At 41.3% G+C, this 25,600-nt stretch overlaps 1 protein-coding gene across 13 annotated transcripts in view; it reads left to right on the top strand.

Annotated features, from left to right (window-relative positions):
* The window catches only part of LOC125767667 (RNA-binding protein Musashi homolog Rbp6), a 594,718-nt gene that overhangs the window by 393,548 nt on the left and 175,570 nt on the right, over nucleotides 1-25,600 (top strand). For all 13 annotated transcript variants that reach the window (XM_049434475.1, XM_049434479.1, XM_049434480.1 and 10 more), the window contains one exon: nucleotides 12,862-12,954. In XM_049434475.1, the coding sequence (XP_049290432.1) occupies nucleotides 12,862-12,954 (93 nt within the window). The remainder of the gene's footprint in view (nucleotides 1-12,861; nucleotides 12,955-25,600) is intronic.

Here is a 25,600-nt window from a genome sequence, read left to right as displayed (position 1 = left end):
GATGACGTTCTATTGCCGCTTGGCATACGACGTGCCGTCACGGTACCACTCACACAACGCAGATCACGATGATGTATTTGGAGATAATGACCGTGTTTGGCAGGCTATCCAGCCGGTAACAAACTTAAGATGTCGATGGTGAAGAAGCTTCTGATGAAGCACGAGCCATAGGCACAACCATCGCCGGTTGGAGGGTCCACCATTCCTAAGCACCGAGGGTGCCGCCGGTGTGATTTGGATTGGAAGTCTCTGCTTAATGATGAACTGATTTCTCCTTAATCATGCCAATCGCCATTGCCATCGATGTGTGTCAAATTGAGAAACAGTAAGCCTGTCGCACCACCCCAAAAAAACGCCGCCTGTTGTCCACCCGGAATCCGTGTTGGAAATGGTAACGCTTCTAGGAAATGAAAACACGCCCTCGAGCCACACGATGAACGTGTCCCCTCGAGCCCACGGACGGTGTAAAATTCTTCTCACGCACATCATCTACCCCGATGGTGGCGTCCTTTTGCTCAGCGTAAAAACGGTGCTTACATCCTTCAGTACAAAAAGGAATCCTGTAAACGTGGGATTCATCTAATATCCCGAACAGGAAGGTGACTGCGTTGGGTAGGTGTTAGGCTTAACACTCCGAAAGAAGAAGGAAAGAAAGGAACGAAGGACACATAATTATTTGACATCGTGGATTCATTTGAAATTTAAATATGTAACTCAGGCGCGAACTTGACACGAGCCGTGAAAATTTCTCTTCACGCTTCAGTAATGGCGAATATTAAAACCGGTGAATTTAATTCCGTGTCGCGTGTTAGTGGATAGGGTAGCGCGAGTATTCTCCCCTTTTTTGGGAGGTGGTTTTACAACGTGCAGTTTAAACTCGTTTTAGAAGAATGGTGGTGGCGAGATAGGTATGTTTTTGAAGGAAAAAGTAATTAAACGAGCCATGCATACTTATATATTCTGATTAATTTCACTATAATAAGTTACAGGAAATTCTTTGTATTACGGCATGCATTGGACAGACCATGGACTTATATTAGCGCTTTTTGTCTACGAGTTATGTGTCACGTAGCCATGAAGCCAGCTGAGCATTTTTCTCACTAACGATATTCGTTCATTTGTAACAGCCACTACGAGAACAGTCAGGCAGCTGCGTTTGAAGAGTTTGAAGGGGTTTTAAGAACTTCGTGTCCACCGGATATAGTCGATTTGAATGACCTATTGTCAAACAAAAATTTAGTTCCAACTGGTCGATAATTGTCATAAACTTAGAGCGCAACTGAACTCAACTGATGGAGATCGATTGAAAATTATCGTCTGATTCGCCCAGAGGCCGAAGTAAGCGTCCAAACAATCATGAGTTACCTGTACAAGATGGACTTTGTTGAAAGTATCAGTTGAGGCAGGAAACATGTGATCAGAAGGGAAAAAGGGAACTCCAAAAAGTATGTCTTCGATTGTCAAAAAGTATGAGATCGATTGAAAGTGATCTTCTGATTCGCCCAGAGGCCGAAATAAGCGTCCAGACAGTCATGAGTTACCTGTACAAGATGGACTTTTTTGAAAAAGGGAACTCCAAAAAGTATGTCTTATTGATAAATTGATTGATGAATTAAAACCGACGAAACACGGGTTACAATGATTGACGAGACTTTTTGAACATGAGAGGGCAACGATTGGGATTAAGACAGAATACTTTACATCACCTTTCAAGACGATTAGTAACAACACTTTTCGTCCGGTTCCTGCACGACGCTATTCATAATTAAACGATGAACGAAATAGAAATGTTTCTTGCTTTGGGACTTTTGGTGATTTGTGGTACAGTCACAAAATGTCTTAGCAAATTACCATTTTTTACCAAGACCATTACCAAGACCGTCAACTCTCTATATAGCTCTTAGCTTCGACCAACGGAGCCAGAACGGAATCAAAGTAGATCGCTTGTGTCACGAAAAGTCTGAACCAAACGTAATTATTTTTCCCATCGATTAATGTTAAGATGGGGGTGCACTTTTCTAGAAGATGGATAGAAGATTAAATGGAGGATGCAAGTAAAATTTTCCTCATTTACTAATCTGTTCCTGCATTACTGTGTTCTGTAAAGTGTTCCTTGAACTACATTTCAAAATCTGGCAATTCGTGTAATGAGTGATTTCATTAAGTCGAGCTCTGAAAATTTTTCGGAAAATCGTGATTTACATTTAAATTATTATTGCCATTAATTCGGTAAAGTGCCAACGTCACGTTAGCATACTGCACTTTAGGTGCATCTCAATTCCGTTACTGCGAATCAACTTACCAAAGCTGAAACGCGTCAACACGAGATCGGCAGATTTCGGGTTGATTTTGAGTGCAAATTTCTGTTTCGCAAACGTTTCCACGTACTTTCCCAACGATTCCACCAGCTGCGCAATGCTATCGATGGTGTCGATTTGAAAGTTGTTACCATTTCATTTTCTCGCTCTCTGGTATCGCAACGGAGTCAGTGCCGCAATGTGGATAGGATTAGTGGAAATATGAACTAACTGAAGTATGAAGTGAACAGCACACATGCACACACGCCCGCGCACAGATATCGAACCTACACGTTAGTCAACTGCATCAGATCCGTGTGCCACAAATGGTTCATTCCCGTTCCTTTCCCACCTACGTGGCCACATGGTCACAATGTCGCGAACGGGATCACGCACCCAAGCACGCGAGTATGCAGAATGCAAACTGCAGCTGCAACAGCATGCATCAACGCCCCCGTGCACAAACGCTCTCCTACACACACAAACAGTCCCGAACGCAGGTCGATCACATCCAATCGAGTGTATTCGAGCTGCAATGGGTGCATATTTGTCCCAGGTACAAATGAAGAATGCAACCCGAAACTCGCACCCGGTCAACCACCGGGTTTGGTGCATAATTTATTTTCGGCCACCGTTATTTTGGCAACCGCGAATGTCCATTCGTCAGTGCGGTCGCTTTTTCATCTTGTTTCTTGTGTGGAAATTTGGAAAATTTAAATTCAGATTTCCAACAGTCCCGGCGTGTTCACGGCTAGAGCGTCAAGTTGCTGCGCATTGGATAGCAAAGAGGTGTTTTCCGATACGATGATGATGGTAACGAATGATGATAACGCTACCGTGGTACCGATGACGATAATGATGATGATGCATGCACTAAGCGAATATATGGCAACCGAATCGCGTTGGCCCTGCACCAGGCCGCGGTGGATCGGTGGACGATGGTAAGGGTAGTAAAAATCCTATATTGCAAATATCATGCATACATGCATGTGGCTGCACATGTGGATGGTAAAAACCGCGTGTACGACACACCACGTGCGAGAATGTTATTACGCACAGTGAAGGGGAGGTAACTCTGCAACCCACCACACGGAGACCCAGGATCCGTATGTACGTGCCGTAGAGTCCATTTGCAGAGGCGAAGAAAGTGATGCGATGTGATTGAGCGATGCTGCGTTTATTGCGTTCCGAGTCGTTCTACGAGCAACACGGCCCTTCATGCCAACTCATGCCTCATAACAACCAAACCCTTCCAAAAAAAAAAAAAAAAAACTAGGGAGCTGACCGTAAAGTACTCGCTACGCACTCTGCAGTTAGTTCCCGCGTGTGGAATGTGTCGCGGTTCGACGCGGAATGAGATATTTTGTTATTTATTATTAGCATTCACCGTATGAATTTTCATACAATTTCAATTTTGTTATGATTGGAAAATATGTTAATTTAAATATTTTATGTGTGCGTTACGCATACGATTGGGTGTTTGTGTGTGTACGCGTGTATTTTATTTCCCTTTCAACATGGCTTTACTTGGGTCCCTTTTTTCCCGTTTCACCAACGATCTTATTTCCTCTTTAGTTTTTGTTTTTGTTGTGTGCGTGGTGAAAACTTCAAAAACTCGTACACGGTTGAGACTGACCATAAAGCGTGGCCGCAGTGAAGCGCTTTATAGCTTGCATCAAGCAAAGTGTGGCCGATTGAATCTACTCGGTGCAAAACAGTTCGGGGTCTGCTGGTTCACAGTGGCGACAGTAACCAATCAGTTTGGTTCAGAAATTGACTCGATACACTTGTCCCTTCCCGGAAAACTCCACACCGTCCCGGTTCGGTTTTCGGTAGCCACACTGTAGTGATTTTCTTCCTATCCTCTCCCGTGGGAGTGCAAAACAGGGAATGGCAAAAAAAATTACTGAAAAACACATAACGAACCGACCGCGCAGTAGCACATTACGCATTCATTTTGCGATAATTTATTGATGAAATTTTCGATTTTTATATCGCTTTAACGGGGGAACCCTGGTTCACTGGTGGGAAATAAACAAAATATTCTTGTTGCATTCGGAGGGAGGCAATTTCAACCCCTCACGCGCACCTTCATTCCCCTTCCATCCTATCCCTGCCCCTGTGGTACGCAAAATCTGATTCTCTTTACGCCCCACAGTGAGGTTCTCGATTTAATGCTTCCAACAGGCATACGTAGGAACGGGTTTTTGGGGGGAGGGGCACCGATTGAGCAGTAAGAACAGGGTGTGGTGGTTTGGGTTCCGTGATTGAAACTCTTTACCACATCGGGAACTTATTGCCACAACCATTCCCATCCATTCCAAGGTGGGGGTTCGGTTTGTTCGGGATGGTTTATTTATTAATATTTTTACGACGCTGTCACACAGTGGAGAAAAATAGAGTGTAATTGAAGTCGAATTGCTTTGAGGAATGACCCCCACGGAATGGTGCGGAAGGGTGGGAAAATTGAGAGGGATAAATAAAATGCGAAACGGAACACACACAAAAAAAAATAAAACTACGCTGAGCTCAATCGTTTTCATCAAATTAACAAGCGGAAAATTGATACCAAGCGTGGGCTGCAATTTGACCAGTACGAAATTATGCGAACGATGTAGGTGCGTTGTATTGGGTACCTACATACACACGTAGGCACTCAGCCGGGAAATATAATGACACATAAAAAATGCAACTCCAGGCATTTTGGGAAGCGGGGGTCAATTTTCGAGGAAAGCGCTCATTTTAACATGTTCGAAACGATCGAAATTGGAAACGGAAGCGTTATGTACGGGATGTTCACAAGAAATGTGAATTATTTTGTTAAAAAAGTTTTCATTGTATAAAACCAAAATAAGAATCGTAGATAGGTTATTTTTTTGAATAATTTTAATTTTGAACAATAATGAAAAAGGTATGTTTTAAGTTATTCTTGAGCATATGTTTTAATATCGTGGTAATTTGTCATTATTGGCTTATTTGTTCGGCGCTACGATGGCAAGCACTTCGTACAACTTATTCAGATCGTAATTTCAGTGGCAATGAAGTTCTTCCAAACATAATGAAATAAAATTCCTTTCGATTAACTTTCTCTCGTATGCCGCTGAAAGTGTGTCTTTAGTTTTGGACAAAGGTTATAGTACTATAGGTCTACAGTCTCGTCTTCGACTGACACTATAGTTTTTTGAATGAAAAACTTTGCTTGAACATCAGAATAACCGACGTTATTCTGTTATTCTGTTACATTAAGTTACAGCCCGATTACCGAAGATTGGTAAAACTGTGGTACTCACCCAAAAATGTCAACCAATACGTAAACCTTACAATTTTCCAAATCTCTGAAAACTACAAGCCGTAATCTCTTAGGATATCCGCCTAACATCCCACAACATCATATGAAAAAATCGCGATTGACTTATAATAGTCACTGACGTCGAATGACCTTCTTTATTGCAGGGTTAAAGAATAGAGGACTTGTCATCTCAGTGGTCCGGACATTCGGTGGTTGTAAAGAATTCCGACAGCTTTGCATCAATCATTACTTGTCATATGACTTTGTACAGTGTTTTTCTTTGAAATCTGTTAACATGTTCAGAATTCCAAGAGAAGAGTCCAATAGTATTCGTCGTAGAAGAGTTCGTCGTATAGTATTATTCTGACTATCATATAGGGCCTTGCAATCATGATTGATTGCAGATAGATTGAAGCAGTGAAACATTTTCTGCGCCATCTTTTCCAAGATCTGTCGCATGGTGAAGATCTGTTCAATAGTTGACTTACTGTTCCGGGATCCTCTCTGATAGCTACCAACAATCTCTTCTACGAATGGGAAAAGCAGATCGTACAGTATTTTGGTACAACATATTGCTGATTGTCTAAGTGAAACAGCGTAAAGAAATAGTTGAAAGATGAAAGCAATCACTTTCGTTAATACATTTTATTTAACAAAATCATTTTTAATGTCGCCTAATAATCGATTAAAATTTGAATAAAAATAACAAAATATTTTACAAAAACATTTGTTTTTTAGCAAAAAAGCAATCAATATAGAAATTTTGAGTAATTACAACCATAAATTAGTTACGAAACGCTTGGCACGTAGTCCATACTGTCCACGAAAGCATCACAAGTCTATTTAGCCTACAATCCTCTTTAAAACAAGCCCCGTCTATTGGCCACTTGAACAAATACGCTTTCATGCACACAAACACAAAGTCCTTCAGTTCATTTAGGTTGAAATAAACTTCAAGCACATCGGTACTATCGTAGCTGCGCCATGCGCGTCAGCTTGAATTGTGAAAGTGAAAACCGGCACAATAGAACTAAAGCCGCAGCTGTAGTGTGGGGATGGCACTCATTGCGGAAGATGGAAAGCAAATCCGTGCGGTAAGATCTTCGGTCTTTTTCTTCGGTCGCTGTCTTACGCGAACGCACCACTAAAGCAGACAAACGATTTCAAGGGCTGTGAAAAATTTGTTGAAAAAACCGACCCTGCCGAAGCATGCTTAAGTATACGGAGCTGAGAGCAGATTCTTTTCGGGCGTCATTGGTAATTTTGTGCTCGAGCTGTACCGTTAGCCGGCTGCTAGTCGAAGACCTCATCCCACCGTTCATTTTGCTTTGCTTTACCAACTGCATTTACACACGGTACAACGGTGTGTCTTCATTTTATTTCATCATCCAAATCCCTAAGCATGGTATTATTATAAATACAAAATGAATTTCCACTCACCGTGCGCCGGGAGCACTAGAAGTGGATGAACGAACGAATAAGGGGGGAAAAACACCACGGACACGATCGAAACGTACATCTTCAAACCGCCTGGCAGAAACCTTCAGAAAATGGTACGGGCAAAATGTACAGAAGCGGGCACTTTCGAGAAGCCTTTCTTCGGAGCGATAGAATCCTTTCACGCGGTTTTTCAACCTCAATTGCCGCACACCCTCTTCCCCCTTTCACCCGATGTATCCGCTTTGGTTTTTGTTTCCACTTGGTTGGTGATACAGCTTTCTTAAAGCTTGTCGGATTTTCCCTTTCGCTGGTTTCGCTCGCTAAACGAAAGTGTGCCAACCATCTGCGCTCGCTTGCCCAGGGTAAATCCGGCTTTTCCCCCCGGTATAGAATCCTTCATGCCACGGGCGAGATGTTCGATTTTTCATCTTCACCCTGTACAGAGACTCTGTCTAATTTCGACTACATTTCTTACTCCCATGCGCTTGTTGCTGGTCTGGTTTGTTTCTTGTGTACGGCGCGCGAACAATCATTTTTCGGTGGTTCATCCCTTTTGTCACGTACCACGCAGGATGGCTTGGGTGGCGTTCGCTTTTCCGCCCACCCATTCCATATTGGCGACCGTCCACCATTAAGTATTCATAAAGATATTTTTTAAATTATTATTTTTCAATTTTACCCTTATAAAAAATCACATAACTATAAATATCCGATCCATCGTTTTGCCCATTTTCCGCCGGAACGGTTTGGCGGCAGCGAAGGACTAAAGTGACGGGCAGACTGTCAGGGGGGAAGAAAAAAACTCAACCACCCCGTTCACAACATCGTACGGTTCGGGGTTTTCGAAGTGCCAAAATATGTTGCCGACTGTGGGCACGTTTTTCACCTTTTCATGAATACGATAAGACCGTCGTTGTATCGATTGGTTTTGTTATAAGTTTTTTTTTCTATGTCGCTGCTAGTCTAGCTGCTATTAGGAATAAAAAAAAAACACCGTTTGCATAATAGACAAACGAGAGTGAGAGAAAATGAGAAAAAGGGAATAGATGGGTAAAGAAAAAAGGGAAACACTCTAATATCATTATTTATGATCGACACCTCGATTCAATTAACCCAATTTTAGAAGCAGCGAAGCGTCGTTAAGCGGTGAATAAAATAAATTTTCACCCAACGTCAGTAACGATTCCCACCTTCGCTAAGTACGGGGTTTTTGGGCGTGGAGTGGATTGTGATGAAATTTAAGCGTTTAGCTTTGGATGAGTATTTTAAGCTTCGGGACGGAGTTTCTTTTTGTATTTCGTTCTTTAGCATAAGCCTGTCTCCGAAACGCTTCTTGTCATGCATGTGTTAAGGTCTCCCATTTTCTCTTGTTTTATGCGATTCAACCAAATACTACCGTATACGATGGCAAGGTTTGGTCAAATGCGTACACCGAACTTCGTTTCCATGTCAGAAATGGGGTAAATGTGGCAATGAAAACCTTCTTTCTCATTGCGCGGTTGTTGGCACATTGCACATTGCTTTAGCAGCCGAAAACAGCTACACAGTTACCGGATCATCCCTGGTTCGTGGGCGACACACACGGCGGTGAGGACATCCACTTTTTGGGGGGAACATTTTGCATGCGCTACACGTCCGAAACTCAGCCCAGCCAGCGAGCATCAGCGAGCCACGTCAGCCTATACACGGCACATAACTATTTCACCATACATATGTAAATGAAAGTTATGCTCGGATGCTCTTTTCTGCCAGGCTTGCGCTCTTTTCCCAATGGTTTGTTCGTGGGTTTGGTACAGCTTTCGTTTCCATCGTCTCTTTTTTTTGTTTGGCTTTATACTTTTACTTTTTACTCATTCACTTCTACGACACTTTTGGAGATTCCTCGCCAACCAAACCGTTTGCACATCACGGGAGGATAGTTGTGTTTTGTTCTGTGTTCGTACTTGTGTTGTGGAATAAAATTTGATCTTCAACTCCTTTGGAGATACGGTCGGTAAGTACACATCACACAACGGTACGTTCGCTTGGTGCAATTTGGAACAGGTCAAGTTTTGGTTTCACTTACGCCTAAATCCTTTCGGTCGTAACCGGTTCCGGCGGCTTCGGGTCGGGCCGTGCTGCACTTTGAAATTGGATTGTTTGTTGCCACCGAAACTTGTTCGCTTCTTCCATGCCGTGGTGTGGCGTTTGCAGCTTTTGCTCTCAAATTTCATCCCTACAGACCATTTGCCCGTCCCGAAACATTACACACTCAGTGCACGTTTTTCGTTTCACTCCGAATGCGTCTCCCTCGTCGTTACCGTATGCAAATATCCGGTACGGTGGGAGTGTGAAACATAGAACCTTGCGCTGCACGTTCGGCTGAACGTAAGTCCCGCATCGAGCAAAACGTAATCTAACGCCCGAAGATAGTTTCGATGGCTTGCAGGGCTATGGAAGAACTCAACATTACGTCTAATTTTAAAATGAAAGTTGAAGTTCAATATACCTGGATATTTGCATCTGATGTTGATTGCTGGACTTGAAGCAATATTGTTGATTGAGTGTGCATAATACTATTCTTTTGGTATGGTGAAATTATTCGTTTTCTAATATTATGTTTCGTTCTCATCTTGGTTTGTTGTAATTTTTACATATTATTTTTGAATTATTTTCTTTAAATTTGCGAAGATGACAGACGTCCAAAATGGAAAATACGATTCATCTTTTCTTATTTTAAAGGACACTTTAAGCCCTGAGTATTCGATGAACAGTTTTAATAATCTAAAGATCTAAAGAAAAATAGTTTTGGAAAGCAACTCGATTGAAAAGGGAAATTAAACACAAGTTTTTGCGTATATTACTGACATCTTGTATTATCTCTTCGAAAACCATCGTTTTTAATTTTGAATTTTAGAAGAGCATTAACTCAATAAAACAATAATAAAATTTAGTGTATTCTACAAATAAAAAAGGAAATCTTTTCAAGATTCCATGCCAATTGATTTGAAGGCTCTTGGTAGTAAATTTTAAGTAATTTGTATATTTTCGTTATTTTTCGGATTATAGTTTTAATTATTGTTAACAACTATTCAAGAAAATGCAATTAAAAATATTAATTTCACGATTGAGAAATTCGTTTGCTTTCAAATATAACACGTACAAAAAGAAATTCTAGGTATTTTTAGGTAAAAAGTAAAAAACGGGAGTACAAAGTATATTATTATCTTAACACTTAGCTTATTACGGTAGGCTTTTTTGTATGTTAACTATGCCGTGATGATAATTGAAATAAATTTTTCTTCATGCTCCATCATTACGTCAAGTACGGCTTGATTGTTTCCTCGTGCAATTCGTTGCGCTAAAGTGTGCAGTGGAAATTGAACACTCGCCCTCGGTATAAACGTCCAAGAAACGGTTGCACAGCCTTCCATTAAAACACTGCCACCATCGTCCCGGGGAAAGCGTTATTGATTCCGTGACGGACAAGCGCGTCCGCGGGTCCTGATGCACCCGGCGAGCGGTTCGGCGAGCTCTGATGTAAAATTCATTCGGTAATCACGCATACCCACTTTGCATCCTTCGGGGCTACGGTGGCTCCGGGCTACGGCCGTTTTGTCAATCAGCTCCACTAATTTGCCCTCCCTGGAGTCAATTTCCTTCGCTGCATCACCTGCATTTCCCGCACCGTGCTTACCATCGCCTCCATCTGATGCCCTCCGGGAAATGGCGATCCACTTTCGGTTGTGATATTTGGCCAGAACAGATAGCGGACGGACAGCTGATTACATGTCGGTTTAATAAAATAATGCAATAATAAAGTAATGAATTAATCAAACATGGAATTGAATTTCTTGCTCTTTGGCGCTTTGGCACCGGGAATGGGAACTGGGCAACGATTCTCGGTACAATTCGAAACCTGGGCCGTAGACATGGAAGCGATAATTGTCAAGGTGATAGCCGGGAGTAATTTTCCGATTGATCCACTCGCGAGAATTGCCATTTGCGCTCGTTACCATTTCTGGTCCGTCGGCCATTCGATTCGTCGCTTCCACACCTGTCGGGTCACCAGCCACTACGGACTACGGAGGTTGGGTCTTGAGCGTGGATGTATTCGGGCTGGGAAGCGAAAGGAATCAGAGGGAGAGGATCCAATTTGCTTACAACCGTGTGCCTCGAAATACGGTGGAAATGATCAGCTCAAGGAACCAAATTTAATTATCATCTACGAAATGTCGTGAGTGTTTGCACACGATGTGTTGCACCGTTGAGAGTTGACTCGTCGCATGTAGGTATGTGCTCGATGTTTAATGGTGGCACAAAAAGGAGAAGAATCGGACAGGAAGGGATAATATTTACCACCTGGGTTACGTTAAATGTTTCCCCTTTAGTGGGGTCCCTTAGCGGGGTTGATTGAAAATTTGCTCTTACAACTTGATTTACTAATATCGTTTGTCGTAGTTCATTGTGATTAGCAGGTGTCAAATACACCGTCTTTGGGGCAATCAACGATTGCCCTTCGTGTTTGATTGGAATGCGTGTGTGACTAGCAAAGAAAAAGTCGGGAATAAAATTTGTATGTAGATGTATGTAGCTAAACAATGTGAGTAAATAATGTATCGACAATAAAGTGTTATTTTTAATACTTTGTATTGCTTTCAATTTAATTTATAACATTGACAATGTTTTAATATTTCCTTGTTTTGTTAAAAAATATTGTTTATTATTAATTTTTATTTTTTTTAAACCTTTTTCTTGATTAATATGTCTATTATTATGCACTTAAAAATCTTAAAGCACTCACTAACCTCAACGAAACTTCAGCAACTAGCGCCGGCGGTTTACCTTTTGACTAACAAGTGTGAAATAAAACGCCTCTTCTCCTTATTCACATCCGTACCAGAAGTTGAGCAAATTCTTTCCGCTGGGGGTCAAAATTTCGCGCCCTGAAAAGAAAGCTCATGTGTGGCTGTGTGTGGTTTGAGCGCTTCCTGAACGGAAGGCATTCATTTTGGATGAATTCCCATTTTTCCTCCGGTTCGTTGGTAGGGAAGGGGGGGGGCTTTTCAGTTTCGCTTCCGTGATCCGTGATTTCGTCCACTGTGCTGCCTTGTGGAGTACGACTTATCCTCCCATTTAGTGGCGAAAGGATACGGCTTTAGGCGCCGGAGACATATTGCTTCAGATTCGCTTAAATCGAATCGCTTGTCGAGGGGAATGCCAATGTTTCCGATTCATTCTGTCGGTTTCTTATTCTGCTCCTCCAATCGCTTATGGCTGTACGTTTCATTCCTTTGTAGCACATTCTCCATCGCCATATCTGTCACGATTGTTCAATAAAAATATGTTTTGTATTTATATGGTCCGGCTGGTTTTATGGGCGCTGTGCAATTGAAGATAATTTATAATCATCCCATCGACCGAATGTAACTGTACGTTCTACTTTCTTCCAGCTGAAAATGAGGGACGAAACGAAACCCATAAATAACCTGCGTGCTGCACAGATAGTAGACACAGTCAGCGGTCACAAACGTTCAGCTGTCGATGGTTCGATTTCCGTCGGAATTTACCATCATTTGTCTGCCCCATGTTGGATGGACGAAAGAAAGCAAGAAAAAAACACACAGCGCTGCCCTTTGCATTTAACGTCCCCAATCATTTAGTGACCATCAATCGTAACGCATTTCTTTCTCATTCGCTTCTCATACGCTTAGCTTTCGCTTTATTCCATCGTTTTGCTAAATTGATCGATCGATGTATCGACGGTGTGGTTCGTGAATTTGCGGCATGCAGTTGTATTTGTGGCCATTTCAATTAATATTTGTACTTTCTTGTTTTTGCCTTTACCCTCCACAGATGGTGACGAGAACGAAGAAAATATTCGTGGGCGGGCTCTCAGCGCCAACCACGCTGGAGGACGTTAAAAGCTACTTCGAACAATTTGGACCGGTAAGTACCTTACGGGCAAATAGCCATTTCTTATGATGTTTCATCATTGCGAAGCAGAAAGTAAGTCGCTTCGGTGTCGACTTTTGTCTGGTGGATTACCATGCCAGTTGGTTTTTTTTGGCAATTGCTACCAGCGTTCTAAATAGCGTTCTCCCAAAGCAAAAAACCCGGTGTCAGTTTAAGTAAATCCTTTTTCCAGTACCGGAAAACTTTTCCACTTAAGCTTTAGTGCGGTTTTAAACTTTTTCGTTGCAAGAAGTCGCTGTTTTTTGTGTTTCTGATATTGTGTTATTTTAAGCCGAAAATTTCTTTTAGTGAAGCGACCGACAGCCGTTGTAGCTGTGTACCTTCCTTCCGGGTGGGATAGAAACATTAGATAGGATAATTGCATTCCATTGCGGAACTGATGGTATACTCTGAAGGAAAAATTGTACACTTCCTTTTTCTTCCCAAAACTCGCGCTAATACACACGCCTAGAGAAGCTAGAACCCGTCGAGATCGTAATCATTATTTTCATCATCAAGTGACTCCGCACCTGCAGCATTTGGATAGATATCGGCAACTGGAGTGAAAACACGGAAACAGGTTGCTTGACATAATCCAGCCGCTGGGAAGTTGGTTGAATTTCTTCTTCTTCTTCGTTCGTTCGCTGCTTTCCCGGCCACGATGACACCCTGCATACGGTGATGCACCCTTGGATTGGTGATGTTAGCATTTATCCAATTGTCCAAACAAATTCCCTAAAGCCATTTTAAGTTTCTCTTTCTCTCGTGCTGGGTTCGAGTTCGAGATGTACTGATTCCCAAGTACTGGAGAACGGCATGGATGGCGGAAGAACTGTTGACCACGCCGTCCCGCTGAGGCCCAAAGCGCTTGGGAAAAGTCGGAAAAGTTAGTCCTGCTTCGAGAATCCGACCAGGATCAGCTTTTGACCGTGTGGTTTTATTTCATTTTCACCTTGTGTTTTTTGTTGCTGCTCCAGCACTGCTACGTGCGATCGCACACTCTGCACACGTGACACCGCGGGCAAATAGCTACACCGTACCGTTGTACCACGACAACCAAGGCAAGCTTCTCATTTCACCACACATTATGCCGAAGGCTGTTTTCCACCTTCACACCTTAGCACTGGTCTAAAGGTGGGTTTTTACTTCGTTCAAGCGTTGGCTTTTTTCCGTATCATCACACACACATATATACGTTGTTCAGGTGAGAAAAGTAAAAGGACAACACTTTATGTCTCGAGACAGCTGCGGTGGGACTGGAAGTGAAAACACAAACACAAAGTCGAACATGAACCCGAAGCAGCGAAATGGGATGAAGCGGCTAGTGCAACAGGAACAATGGAAAAAGAGAGAAAAACAAATTAAACAACCCGTAAAGTCATATCTCGGAGACCACCGGCGAACCGGTGGGGGTGTCTTTGGCTTTGGCGATCGTCCACTCGGTATGCTAAGCTCCCACCATGGGGGGTGGCAGGCTTTTCGCGAATGACAAAGTGCGGAAAACAGCTAATAGCGTTTAAGGAAACTAAAATTAAATTCATATCAGTTGAGAAAGTTTGCTTTCGCTCTGTTTGGGTGTATGTATATGCCTTGAGTAAGCTAAAAGGAATGCTCAAAGGGAATACAGTAAGCAAGGACCAAACAAAAATCAAAACAAAAAGAATACGAAAAGCAGGTACTTTGGCGTTATCTATCGCAACCATGCAAAGGGTTTAATTTTGAATTTAACGAAAAAAGTTTATGTGTGATAAAGGGAAGAAAAAAGCGTGCAAGGTAATTAGGAGATCGAGCTATAACTTTCTGTTTAGCTACAAGATTTTATGTTGTATTGTATGAAACTGAAGATAAAATTAGTTTTATCGATGTCAGTTTTATTTCAGATTGTTGTGACACGTTTTATATATGATTAATATAAAATTGCGTACAACATAACAGGGGTTTTGCTTGAAACTACAAAGGGGTTTATAAAATCTGTCACTTGTGTTGTGCATGCGCTGAATGCTTTCGGTACGAACCGACAATTCCAGTTTAATCTGGCAGTACATCACCTGGTTCTGTTTAAGATTTAAGCTCTCTAATTTAAATATTCATAGATCAAAAAGTTAAATCATATTTTAATTCTTCTCATGTTGAGGTGGAATGAGTAATAGTAAAAATAAACTTTTATTAATTTATTCTGTACCCTACGCAAACTACAATTGATTTTAAACCAAGCTTTCTCTCCTGGTATTGCCGTCACTTCAGACATTCATTTTTCCTCTGCAAAATCTCATTATCTTTACAAGAATTCAGAAATTGTAAGACTGTATCTCAAACTTCCCTGTATTTAAACTATAGACAAAGTTAAAAATTGTGATATTTAACTAATCATTACAAAAGCAAATTTAAATTTGAATGACAAATACAGTATAAAACATTGCGTATATTGTACGATACAAAAGCAATGCGTTTGAAGACATTGATTTAAAACATACAACACCAGTATGACAAAAGTTTCAATGCATCCATACAGCTGCCTTTGCATGAGCTCATAACTAAATCAATATTCTTCAAAAAGGCTCCATAGAGTCAAATCGAACACACACAGGAAAAAAACCTCTAGATTGAATTCTTTTCAAACGAGCAACGAAAGGCGTCCCCAAAGCTTAAGCAATGCAATGTTTTTCGCTTCCCCGACCAAATGTTCGCGCGATTGCACAAATCCGTTTTGTGCATGCATTCAGGAATTCTGCTGGCACGCACATTGTATGCCAGCTGATGCCGGGCTTCAGCACGACACACATCTCCGGTTGCGACCGGGTCGCAACCATAATATTGCATCCCAAGTTGTCAAGCGCAATCGTACGAAAAATGCTATACTTTAGCATTCAATCGGCAACGAAGCTGGATCATGTTTTTTGGTCGGTGGGGTAGCTAAAAACCCGGGCAGGTGCCGTAGACAAAAGCCGTACCAACTGGCAGGAACACTTGTTAGTCAGCAGTGCTTTCGAGCGTCTATTGATCCGCCCGGTTGTTGTTTGCTCAGTCTGCAACCATGTTTATTTGTTCGTTCGAGCACGGACGCCCGATTGCCTTTCTTGCACGTTTTTGCACCCGTGGATCATCATCAGTGCTTCATTGATAATGGTGCGGAATTTGATGAAGTAGAAGAAATGCTGTACAGAACCAAGCAAGCAAGCAAGCAAAGAGAAAAAAAAGTGTTGGAAACAATCGTATATACACATGTGAACTAGTGGCAAAGCATGTGCATGTGCTGGATGCAGCGACACATTGGCCAACAGTGGAAAGTGCAACGGAATTTGAACAATTTCCCATCACAATAACCAACTTTTCCTTCTGTTGGCACACTACGGTTTCCCATTCCCAATCTGCAGAGTCAAATCGCGCGCTCACTCTCACTCTCCCGGTTCTCTTTGCTTTCTAAAACGCACCCAGCCGGTCTTAAGATCGGATCGGGATCGTCTCGATTGGAAATGTGGCGTCTTCATCGTACGAAGCGAAAACATCCCGTTTCGCCCCAAAATGGAGCACCGTGGAACGTGCTCGTTTGCCCGGGATTAAATTCATGTGCAATTGATTTTCTCAATTTACACTCTATTTATCGCCCGCCTTTCATGCCTGTGTCTCTCTGTCTGCCACACTTACCGCATGCATTCGTCTTTTACTTTCACGACCATTTTCATTCTACGGGAAGGTATGGTACGGGTGGGCGAACACAACACACGGCCAGTGTGCATCACCAGCCATCCCAACATAAACCAACATAAATGGGCAATGTTCGGAACAGATTCTATGCTAGTGCCAGCTGGGTTCTTCCATTCGGTTTCGGAAACCTCGGGGACAAAACTCCCCCACATCTACCGTCGCTACCCTCTCCCTCCCTCCCCTCTTGCCCAATACCTTTTGTGGTGAAGTAAAATCCTTTCAATATATGTGCGTTTCCCCACAGTTTCGCAGTGCATGTGCAGTTTCATACACACACAGACGGCGAGCCTGCCCCGTCGTTCAAGTGTTCGATAGATTTCCACCCAAATAGCGTGGGGTTCGCCACTTTCGCTTCGGGAAACTCGCAATAGCTTTTCACTTGAGCGAAGAATGGATCAGCTTCCAGCTGCTCAGTTTTGCCCGGAGACGGTGCCAGTATAGCACGGGTATATCCACTCGATCACCATTACCATCATCGCCGTCATCATCGGGTTAGGGGTTGTCTTACCGGTACGGGGCGGTGGTGAGGTGGTGCACGTGCACATAATGCGAGTAGTGAGATGGAGAAAACACGGCGCATTAGCAAAGAAAATCGTGAACCGAACCGTTCAACGGCGGTCGATGGTTGGGCGGACTTTGGCAGAAAACGGTCCGGGATAGGATTGTCGTACGAATTTATTGCGGTTTCCCATTAGATGGTCCGGATAAAGGCAGTGCCTTCTCGTTTGACTGGCTGCTTAAGTGGGGGGTTCATTTTGTTGCTTTCGCAAACGGTGGCTTCCAGGAACCTCCTTTTTTGCATGCGGTTAAGATCGTTTCAAAATATTTCCGTTCCATCCATTGGAACATTTCTTGTAAAAGCACTATTTGAAGGAGGGAAAAAACTCCATTTACCACAGCTGCAAAGGGGTAGAAAATGCACTAGAAAAGGGATGAAAAAAGCTCACTTTTTATTTGCCTTAAAACCCACATTATCACCGTCTACATCTTTCAACAACAAACCCGCCGTGATGTCGTTTAACGGAATGTTTAATCATGCATGTAGCGTATTTAAATTACGTGACGACGAAAAAATGAATACCACACACTCATTAATTAAACCCAAAGCTATGCTCGATTGAATAAGTCGCCGCGTTACGGGTGTTATTACGATTTGATTCACCGTAAGAAAATTGCTAACAGGAGTTGATAAAACAGATGACGTTGATGGTGTTGAATTGAGATTTTAAAATGAGCGACGATTTAGAATACGCTCGAAATTGCTTTCAGAAAACAGTGCAATCTGTTTTATGTAATAAATACGCTTGACACTTTTATTAGGTGTTAATAAAAATTATCAAAGCTGAAAAAGTTCGTCTATGAAAGTAATTAAAATTCCAATGGATAGGAACAAATAATTTACATCCTCCGTTACAAGAACGAAGACATTATCGTTGAAGTATTTAAAAAAAACAATTCCTCAATTCGTAAAGTAAAGTGTGCATTCAAGAAAATGAACAACTATCTCATGCTTAGTATCACAGTATCAGTATTTTTCGTCAAACACGAGTTCTTGGGCACTGATCATTAATACACTAAGAACATTTTGTATCAAATTCGTCTCAGCACAGGATCTTCTCTACTCGATTGCATCTTCTTTGTATTTCTGAGATCATGGTACTGAGTCCCAAAACAAGAGACTCAATATATGACTCAAGACTCACCTGAAAACTCATCAAAAAATTAGTATCGTAGTGATCTTCCAGATCAGTAGACTGTCCTCAACCGCCCCTTAGCTACTTTTACATGCAAATTTCTATATTTTATAAACTGTTTTTGTAAACTTGAGAGTAACAGGTGAAAGCTCAGAAACAGAATAGACGACAGAATAGCCAGAACTGCATAGAAACAGAAAAGAGGTGATCCTCTTTTATTATGAATGTTTTCTATCTCACATACTCTACTGGTTGCGTCAAAGTGAGCTATAAAGTTCATTTTAATGCCCAATAAGGATACCAGATAATTAATTAGAGAGACTCTATCAATTGATACCTTGTTAATAACGAATAATGATGGTAGACCTCCGATAACTTCAGAACCTCGAAATCCAGTCTAGAGCCAATCCAATTAGCGGATACTATTTAATTTCTTTCGAGTTGATTTGTTGATTTGTTTTGAGTTGAGTATTTAACATTTCTTTCGAGATGATCTGTTTGTAAAAAAATCTTGCAGAACAGTTTGTTTACTCAACTAGGATAGCTAAATATTTTCTAATGTATTCACCCACCTGTCCTGTTGAAAGACAGTCAATTCGCTCTTTTATACTACAATAGTTATTCAAGTTTTTATCTTTGCAAGTTTACAATTGTACTTTACAAATATTTTTTTAACAAATAACATGTTTGCCATTTAGTCTAACCGTCAACACTTGCGAGTTGGCGTAAATGAGGCACGCTGAGATAAAAGAGCATAAGATCGCCTTTCTTACCTCAATTAATCACCAATTTTAAAACCACTTCCGGTATCATAAACATACCGATTTTACGTCACAAATCATACACAACAAGAAGCCCGGAACTTCAATGTACAATTTAATCCTCGCCTTGCCACCAAAGCAACAACTTGTCAAATGGGTCACACGCAACACAAAACGAACGGCACACAGAAACGCACGGCTGACGGCGACATGGTTGTGTTGTGATATTGAATTCTATGCGCACCGCAGCGTGCACATAAGTATTATGTTGTTTCACATCGTCGTAAACGTTGGCACAACTATTCCACTCTTCTTTTTGCGCCCGGGACGATACTTAATGTATGCAGATCGCTCTATGAATTTTGCTCAAACCGACAAACAAATCCAACTGGGGAAGGATAATATCGCGCGCGCGCGCGCCCTGCTTCTTTTGCACCAGCCATCCTTTCCCCCGGGGGACCCATTTATGGTTGTGTCTCCGGTTGCTGGCTTACTTGGTGTCAAATCACTTGGATACACACCACGAAATGGAGCACTTGCTTCAATGCTTACAATGCTTACTCCCCCCTCTGCTGTATTGCAATGCTTCCTTTCCGGGAACGGGGTTTGTTTTGGGCTGCCTTTTTTTACGAGCCGCCATTTTCGTTTCGCAATGTTGTATGATAATGTGTGAAATAATTGCAACGATTTGCGTTTTCCACATCCGTCTGCTCGGTCTCGGTTTCTTCACTTGCTCGTCCCGCGTTATGATGGGGATTTTGCTTACAGTACAAACGGTTGGGAAGTAACAAGTTTTGTTATAGCTGAAATCTTACAATCCTTTTGGCATAGTGGTACTGCTGAATCTTTACCATTCGCCGAACGCACGTACACTACGGGCTTTTATTTTTGTATTGGCTCCTTTACACATTCCTCCCTACACACTCGCCGTCCACAAGGAGATGATCCTCGTACGGAATCCTTTATTCTACGCGGTCTGTTTGTACACTTGATGGGTGGGAAATGGGTATGGGAGTGGGGGTTGTTAGAGCACGGGGCATGAAAGTGTTATGTGAACCATACGACAATGCTTCCTTGCAAAAACATAACAACAAACGTACAAGTACGCCCTAGTTCCCGTGAAACGGAGAGCAAAGTTTTGCAGTAGGAAGAAAAGTCATATGCATATGCGGGAAACTATATGCTCACACGTGTACGACGGCACACACACACACACCCACTGCTGGTCGTATTCGTACACGCACCCACTATACCACCCTCCCACAAGTCGTGGGTAGAATTGCTCCTTTCAATTCCTCCGATCGTTTGCATACTCGTCTACTACCGCGCAACTAGCTCGACATTGTCGAATGGACGTCGAACGGGTATAGTTTCTTATTTTATTTTATTGAATCATTTTATTTGCATATATTATTGCACATTTGCGTCATGCCAGATATGAGCTTCGGTATCAGAAGGAAGCATTGTGCTTTGCACCCCGACCTTCCCCATCTTCCTATCATTCTCTCTTTGTGTTGAATTCTTCCACTCTCTACATAATCCAATGTATGTGGGGTGGGCAGATGGGTGTTTTTTTGCATTTGGTTACCCTTAACTTCCAGCTTACTCGAAACTATTTGCAATGATTTCTCTGCCGCTATAGTTTTTGTCGTTTTGTGCTGTTTATGTACGTTTGTGTATGTATGTTCTAAGGCTTCTGTGTTCTATATCGCTATTGGCTTCACTCTTCATAGCACTATTACCAGACTAAGTCCTTTTGATTGGGTGGAGGTTGGGTTTTATGCAGGGTAGATGCGTACACTAGACGGTGAGGAAAGTTCAAACCATTCTCCCAGAGGGAACAAAGCAAAAACCCCTCATATCAAACCTATCGTGTTGCTTTACAGTATGCACACACACACAAAAACACACAAAGTCACATAAGGATCAAGAGGTAAAGGAATGTGAAGTAGTACTGGTTGTTCCTGCTGCACAATTGCCAACAGCGCAACATCACGCAGCGAGTGGGAAACACACATCGACCACTGTTTTATTGCCACTTGATACATTCGTTTGATGGTGTCGTATGGTTTTCGATGGACAAACCGAACGAGCTTTTGTATGCACGGGGTGAGATTTTGAAATCAATTTTTATGTTATAATTTTTTCTGCCTTCCGTCACAAGTGCATCCTTTACCGCCTTTTCTGTGGGTGACCATCAATGTTGTGAATCCATCCATTTCGTGGAAATAATCACAAGAAATAACAAATTGTTGGTGTCACTTTAAATAGTTTAACATTGAAACAAGGTTAAAACATTTAATTAGAATAGGTAAGAAAAACTGATTGAATATTTATCTAAAAGGTAGCTTGAATGAAATAAGCAATGGGATTGATTTTAAATTGATTGTTCGTCAGTTCATGGTGACGATAAAATGTAAACTAAAAGTAAAGAACATTTTCTAAAAAAATCTTCCCATATCCGTGGCCAGTCATCAGCAAATCATGGTATCCTAGGTTCTGATAAACCGAAGTTTCATTTTTTGAAACTTCGGTTCATCAAAATTAGAAAATTTAGGAAATTTTGATGCCTATCCAGTTCCAAGCATTGACTATGACTGGTCTATGGTACTTTAATTGACAAAGATTAAACAATAAGTTAATTATAGGTTTTTGAATAACAACTAAGCATATGTCAAGCAACCGAGAGCATGTTCAATTTTCATTATCTTGCTGAACAATTTAGTTAGTCCAGCTGCCATTTAATGCGATTATACCGAAGGCATTTCTTGAAAAATTTTCAAAAAGATATGGGGAATATATGAAGATATAAATATAACAAAATAAGATGTATAATTAACATAAATGTATCAATTTTGTTTTTAATTAAATTATTCATCGTTTGATACATGTAGTTATGACCAAATTTAAGGTCTGCAAAAAGAGAGCTTTGCTTTAAAATTTATCGAACAATTGATCCATTATTTTAAAGCAAATGCAGTATTGTATGGTTTGGAGGCTAGCAGGTTAGGAGATTTGGACGATATAAATATTAATCAGAAGCGCTGAAGATATTGAATCATAATAGTTTTTTTTAATTAATAAATCAAATAATATAAATAATAATTTAAGATTCGTATAAATCTGTTTGGCTTCAGTTTTATTCAACTCTTGTTTGTTATTTATTCTTAATTTTATAAGGCTTTATATCACAAATCAATCTTCAATTCGTTTGGATCGTCAACGCAAAAATGCTACAATCGTTTACTTATCCAAATTATTTACTTTAATTAAAAACGCTAATTCAAAACTATAAAATAACAAGCTTCCACAAAAGCTCTTTTTCATAAGAAAAAGTATGATTTTTTTGTTGTGTAGGTATAGATCCTAGAAACTTACTTTGTTTGCCATTAAAATTTGCCTTCGATTATAATTTTTCACTACGTTTTTCACTACGTTTCAAATATCAGCCACGACGATTGTTTCACTCCAATCATTCGATTGCGGTGCTTTCGGTGGTGTAAAGTGAACAAATGAAAAGTAATAACGAAGGATTTATCCTGTACCAGAAACTGCATCGTTTCCTCACTTTTATCCCTGTGGAGGAACGAAACTTCCACCATGAAAAAAATGAATCCAATAGCCGTTGAAAATCCTTTTTCTCGCTTACGGGCTTCCCAAAACGGGAGCTACTAAAGCGCGCTAGCTTTCCCTCCCCAAAAGTGCGATCGCACGAATGCATGACGACTATTTCATTTGGATTTTCGACCAAATTGCACGAGCTGGTCAAATATTGGTTTTCCCCACCTCGTTGTGAATCCCTTGTCCAGCATGAAGCACACTTACCATCAGGGGTTGAGAAAACGAACTGGGTGTGGGAGACAAAAAAATCGCTCACAGACGAAGTTCTGGATCGAACCATCTGATAAGCGTCTCGAAAACGTGGAATCCATCAGCGCGTGTGTTCCGATAAATGGTATTAGCTATTGAATTTTTTCCCGTCGTGTTTTCTGCGCTCCTCATTGAAACATCCGTCCATCCGAGGACTCACTCGCTGCCTGTCAGCTGCGTTATGCTGCCGATTAGTTCCACTGTTATCGAGGATTACTAACGGATGCACATAAGGATTCTGGGTCGAATGCTTGCCTTCGTCGTCAGTTTTTTCGGTTGGCGGTTTTTGCTTCATTTCTTCCACTCCTTTGTATCGACGGTATGCGCAACTACGAAGAAAAAGTTACATTAAACAATTGAAACCTCTACTAATCTGTGGACATTTTACCGTGGAAACGTTCGCGAGGAAAGGTAAAGCGAAACGACCAACGCCAGACGCCACGAACGCTGTAAGGATTCGAATTAAAAATCAATATTTGAACTGCAGGATAATTGATTCGTTGCGACTTATGGTTTGGAGATGATATTGCTAACCAGCGGCAAGATTAAATTTCATCGATAGAGCAAGCCGGATTAAAAAAGAATCTAGTTGGGTTGTGTGTATGTACAATTTTTTGTGGAGTACTTTTTAATGAAACAGGAAATTAGTGTTCAGGAAACAAGGAAAAGTGTTTCATGTATAAGGAACATTTTTTATAAACTAAACTTTTTATCTTCCTCCGCACATATGCAATATCATATGCATTTCAAAGCTTTATTGCATTCTCAAGAAAACACTATTCCAGCTACGAAATAGTTTACTTAACCTGATTTAAATTAACTTTTGCCTGCTAAATCCACACCGCGACTGGTGGATAGTCCACTTTAATGGATTATCATTTGACGACTGAGAAAAACGTTGTGGCTTATGAGAATCCTTCGTCAATTGCATCGTACGGTGCTGAAAGTATAAAAAGTATTCAAAACCCTTCAACCACTCACCACTGCCATGGTTAGCAATCATCCTGCGAGAGCGCTTGGTGCAATAGAAATATTGAAACTGTCCACCATTGAAGCTGGCAACCGTTGTACATGCTAGCCGAAGTAAAAATAAACACTGACCACTTGAGGGCAGCTCATGAATCCTGATGTCCTTCTAGGGTTATGCTGCGCGTTTCACACTTTGCCTTTACCGACGGACGGCGGGTTGGCATAAACAACTGCAAAAACGGAAAACGCAGACAGTTAACCGGCCAAGATTAAAAGCTCAAACTCTTCGGTCACCTATGGCAGGATGCAAAAAGAAAAAGGTTAGGTCAGCTTTTAGTGTAGCCCCATATGCAGACATGCAGAGAGTCAAATGATTGGAGAGAAAGAAAGAAGAAAATACGGTACAGCTTCTGTTCGGTTTGGTTTGTTTTTTTTTTTTTGTATCATGGCTAGCAACCATTCTGTTTTGCTGCCGGATGCTTCAAAGGCAAACGGGTGGCACATAAATAAGAATGTTTTTAAAATTCATAAAGCATCAGAGGTATGAATTTTTGCTACGAGACAAACAAGGTTGACAATATGATGGGGCAGCATTTGGTGTTCTTGTTTACGGGTTTGTAAAATGGAATTGGCAAAAATTAAACTACGGCAAGGATTGATGCTTTTATGTAAAATAATTTTTTTGTGGTTGATGTATGATTTTTTAAAAATGATTGCAATTTTTTACACTTAACATTAATACTAAGCAATCTAACATAGCAGTTTATTCTGAGTGAGTTTATTATTATTATGAGTTTAAAAGGATCTTCTGTTTTTTTTGTCTCCAAATGTAACCTATTTACAGTTCAACCCGCATCAGTGATAATGTGCATCAACTCGTAAAGCATCACAAATTTTACACCGTGCCATCGGTTCAGCACGTATTCAGCACGGTTAGATAGATAGTTTCCCGTTCCCCAAATTAATGGTTCAAGTTTCCACTTGCAACACTCAAGATTTTGTCTCGCTTTGACCGCATCTTTCGGTTACTCCCATCCACATCTAGTCAATGGGGAAGGTGAGCTGGCAGAAATTATGTTACCACTCGTGTAGCACTTATTCCTGTAGCTGGCATAGAAAATCCTACCGTCACACACCATCCCCATAGGCACCATCCGTTATTCGCGCGTTGAAAAGAGCAACACCCTCCCAGTGCGACACGCGCAAAAGCGCAAGCAGCATTATCCACCCTCGAAAAGCGCTACCAGAAAGCGGCACCTCCGTTTGTCGTCTCTGCTTTCCGTTACGACGCTAAGTGAGTGCCCGTGCCCCGAAAAACTTTCCCGCACAATATAATAATAGAACATAAATAAACTAAATCATTTTAATGTTTATGATCATTATAATTATTGCTTTTAAAGTATGTATAACCATTAGCGCACGTACGGACCGTTACGACCGTAACGGTGCAACGAAACCGTTCCTCCTTCTTGTTCGTCCTGGCAGAGGGAAGTAACCTTTTTTTGCCGAGCGCAGCATCTTTCGGCGAGTGAAACATTGTGCAAGAACATTCTATCAGCATCAGCGCCCTCCCCATTCTTACCGAGTGCCTAGAGCAATTTGATTTTGTACGTACGAGCGTCTATTTCGCGAGCGAACTCC

This window comes from Anopheles funestus, chromosome 3RL (assembly GCF_943734845.2).
Source record: "Anopheles funestus chromosome 3RL, idAnoFuneDA-416_04, whole genome shotgun sequence".
NCBI classification, from domain to species: domain Eukaryota; kingdom Metazoa; phylum Arthropoda; class Insecta; order Diptera; family Culicidae; genus Anopheles; species Anopheles funestus.
This window is presented reverse-complemented; position numbering and strand designations above follow the sequence as displayed.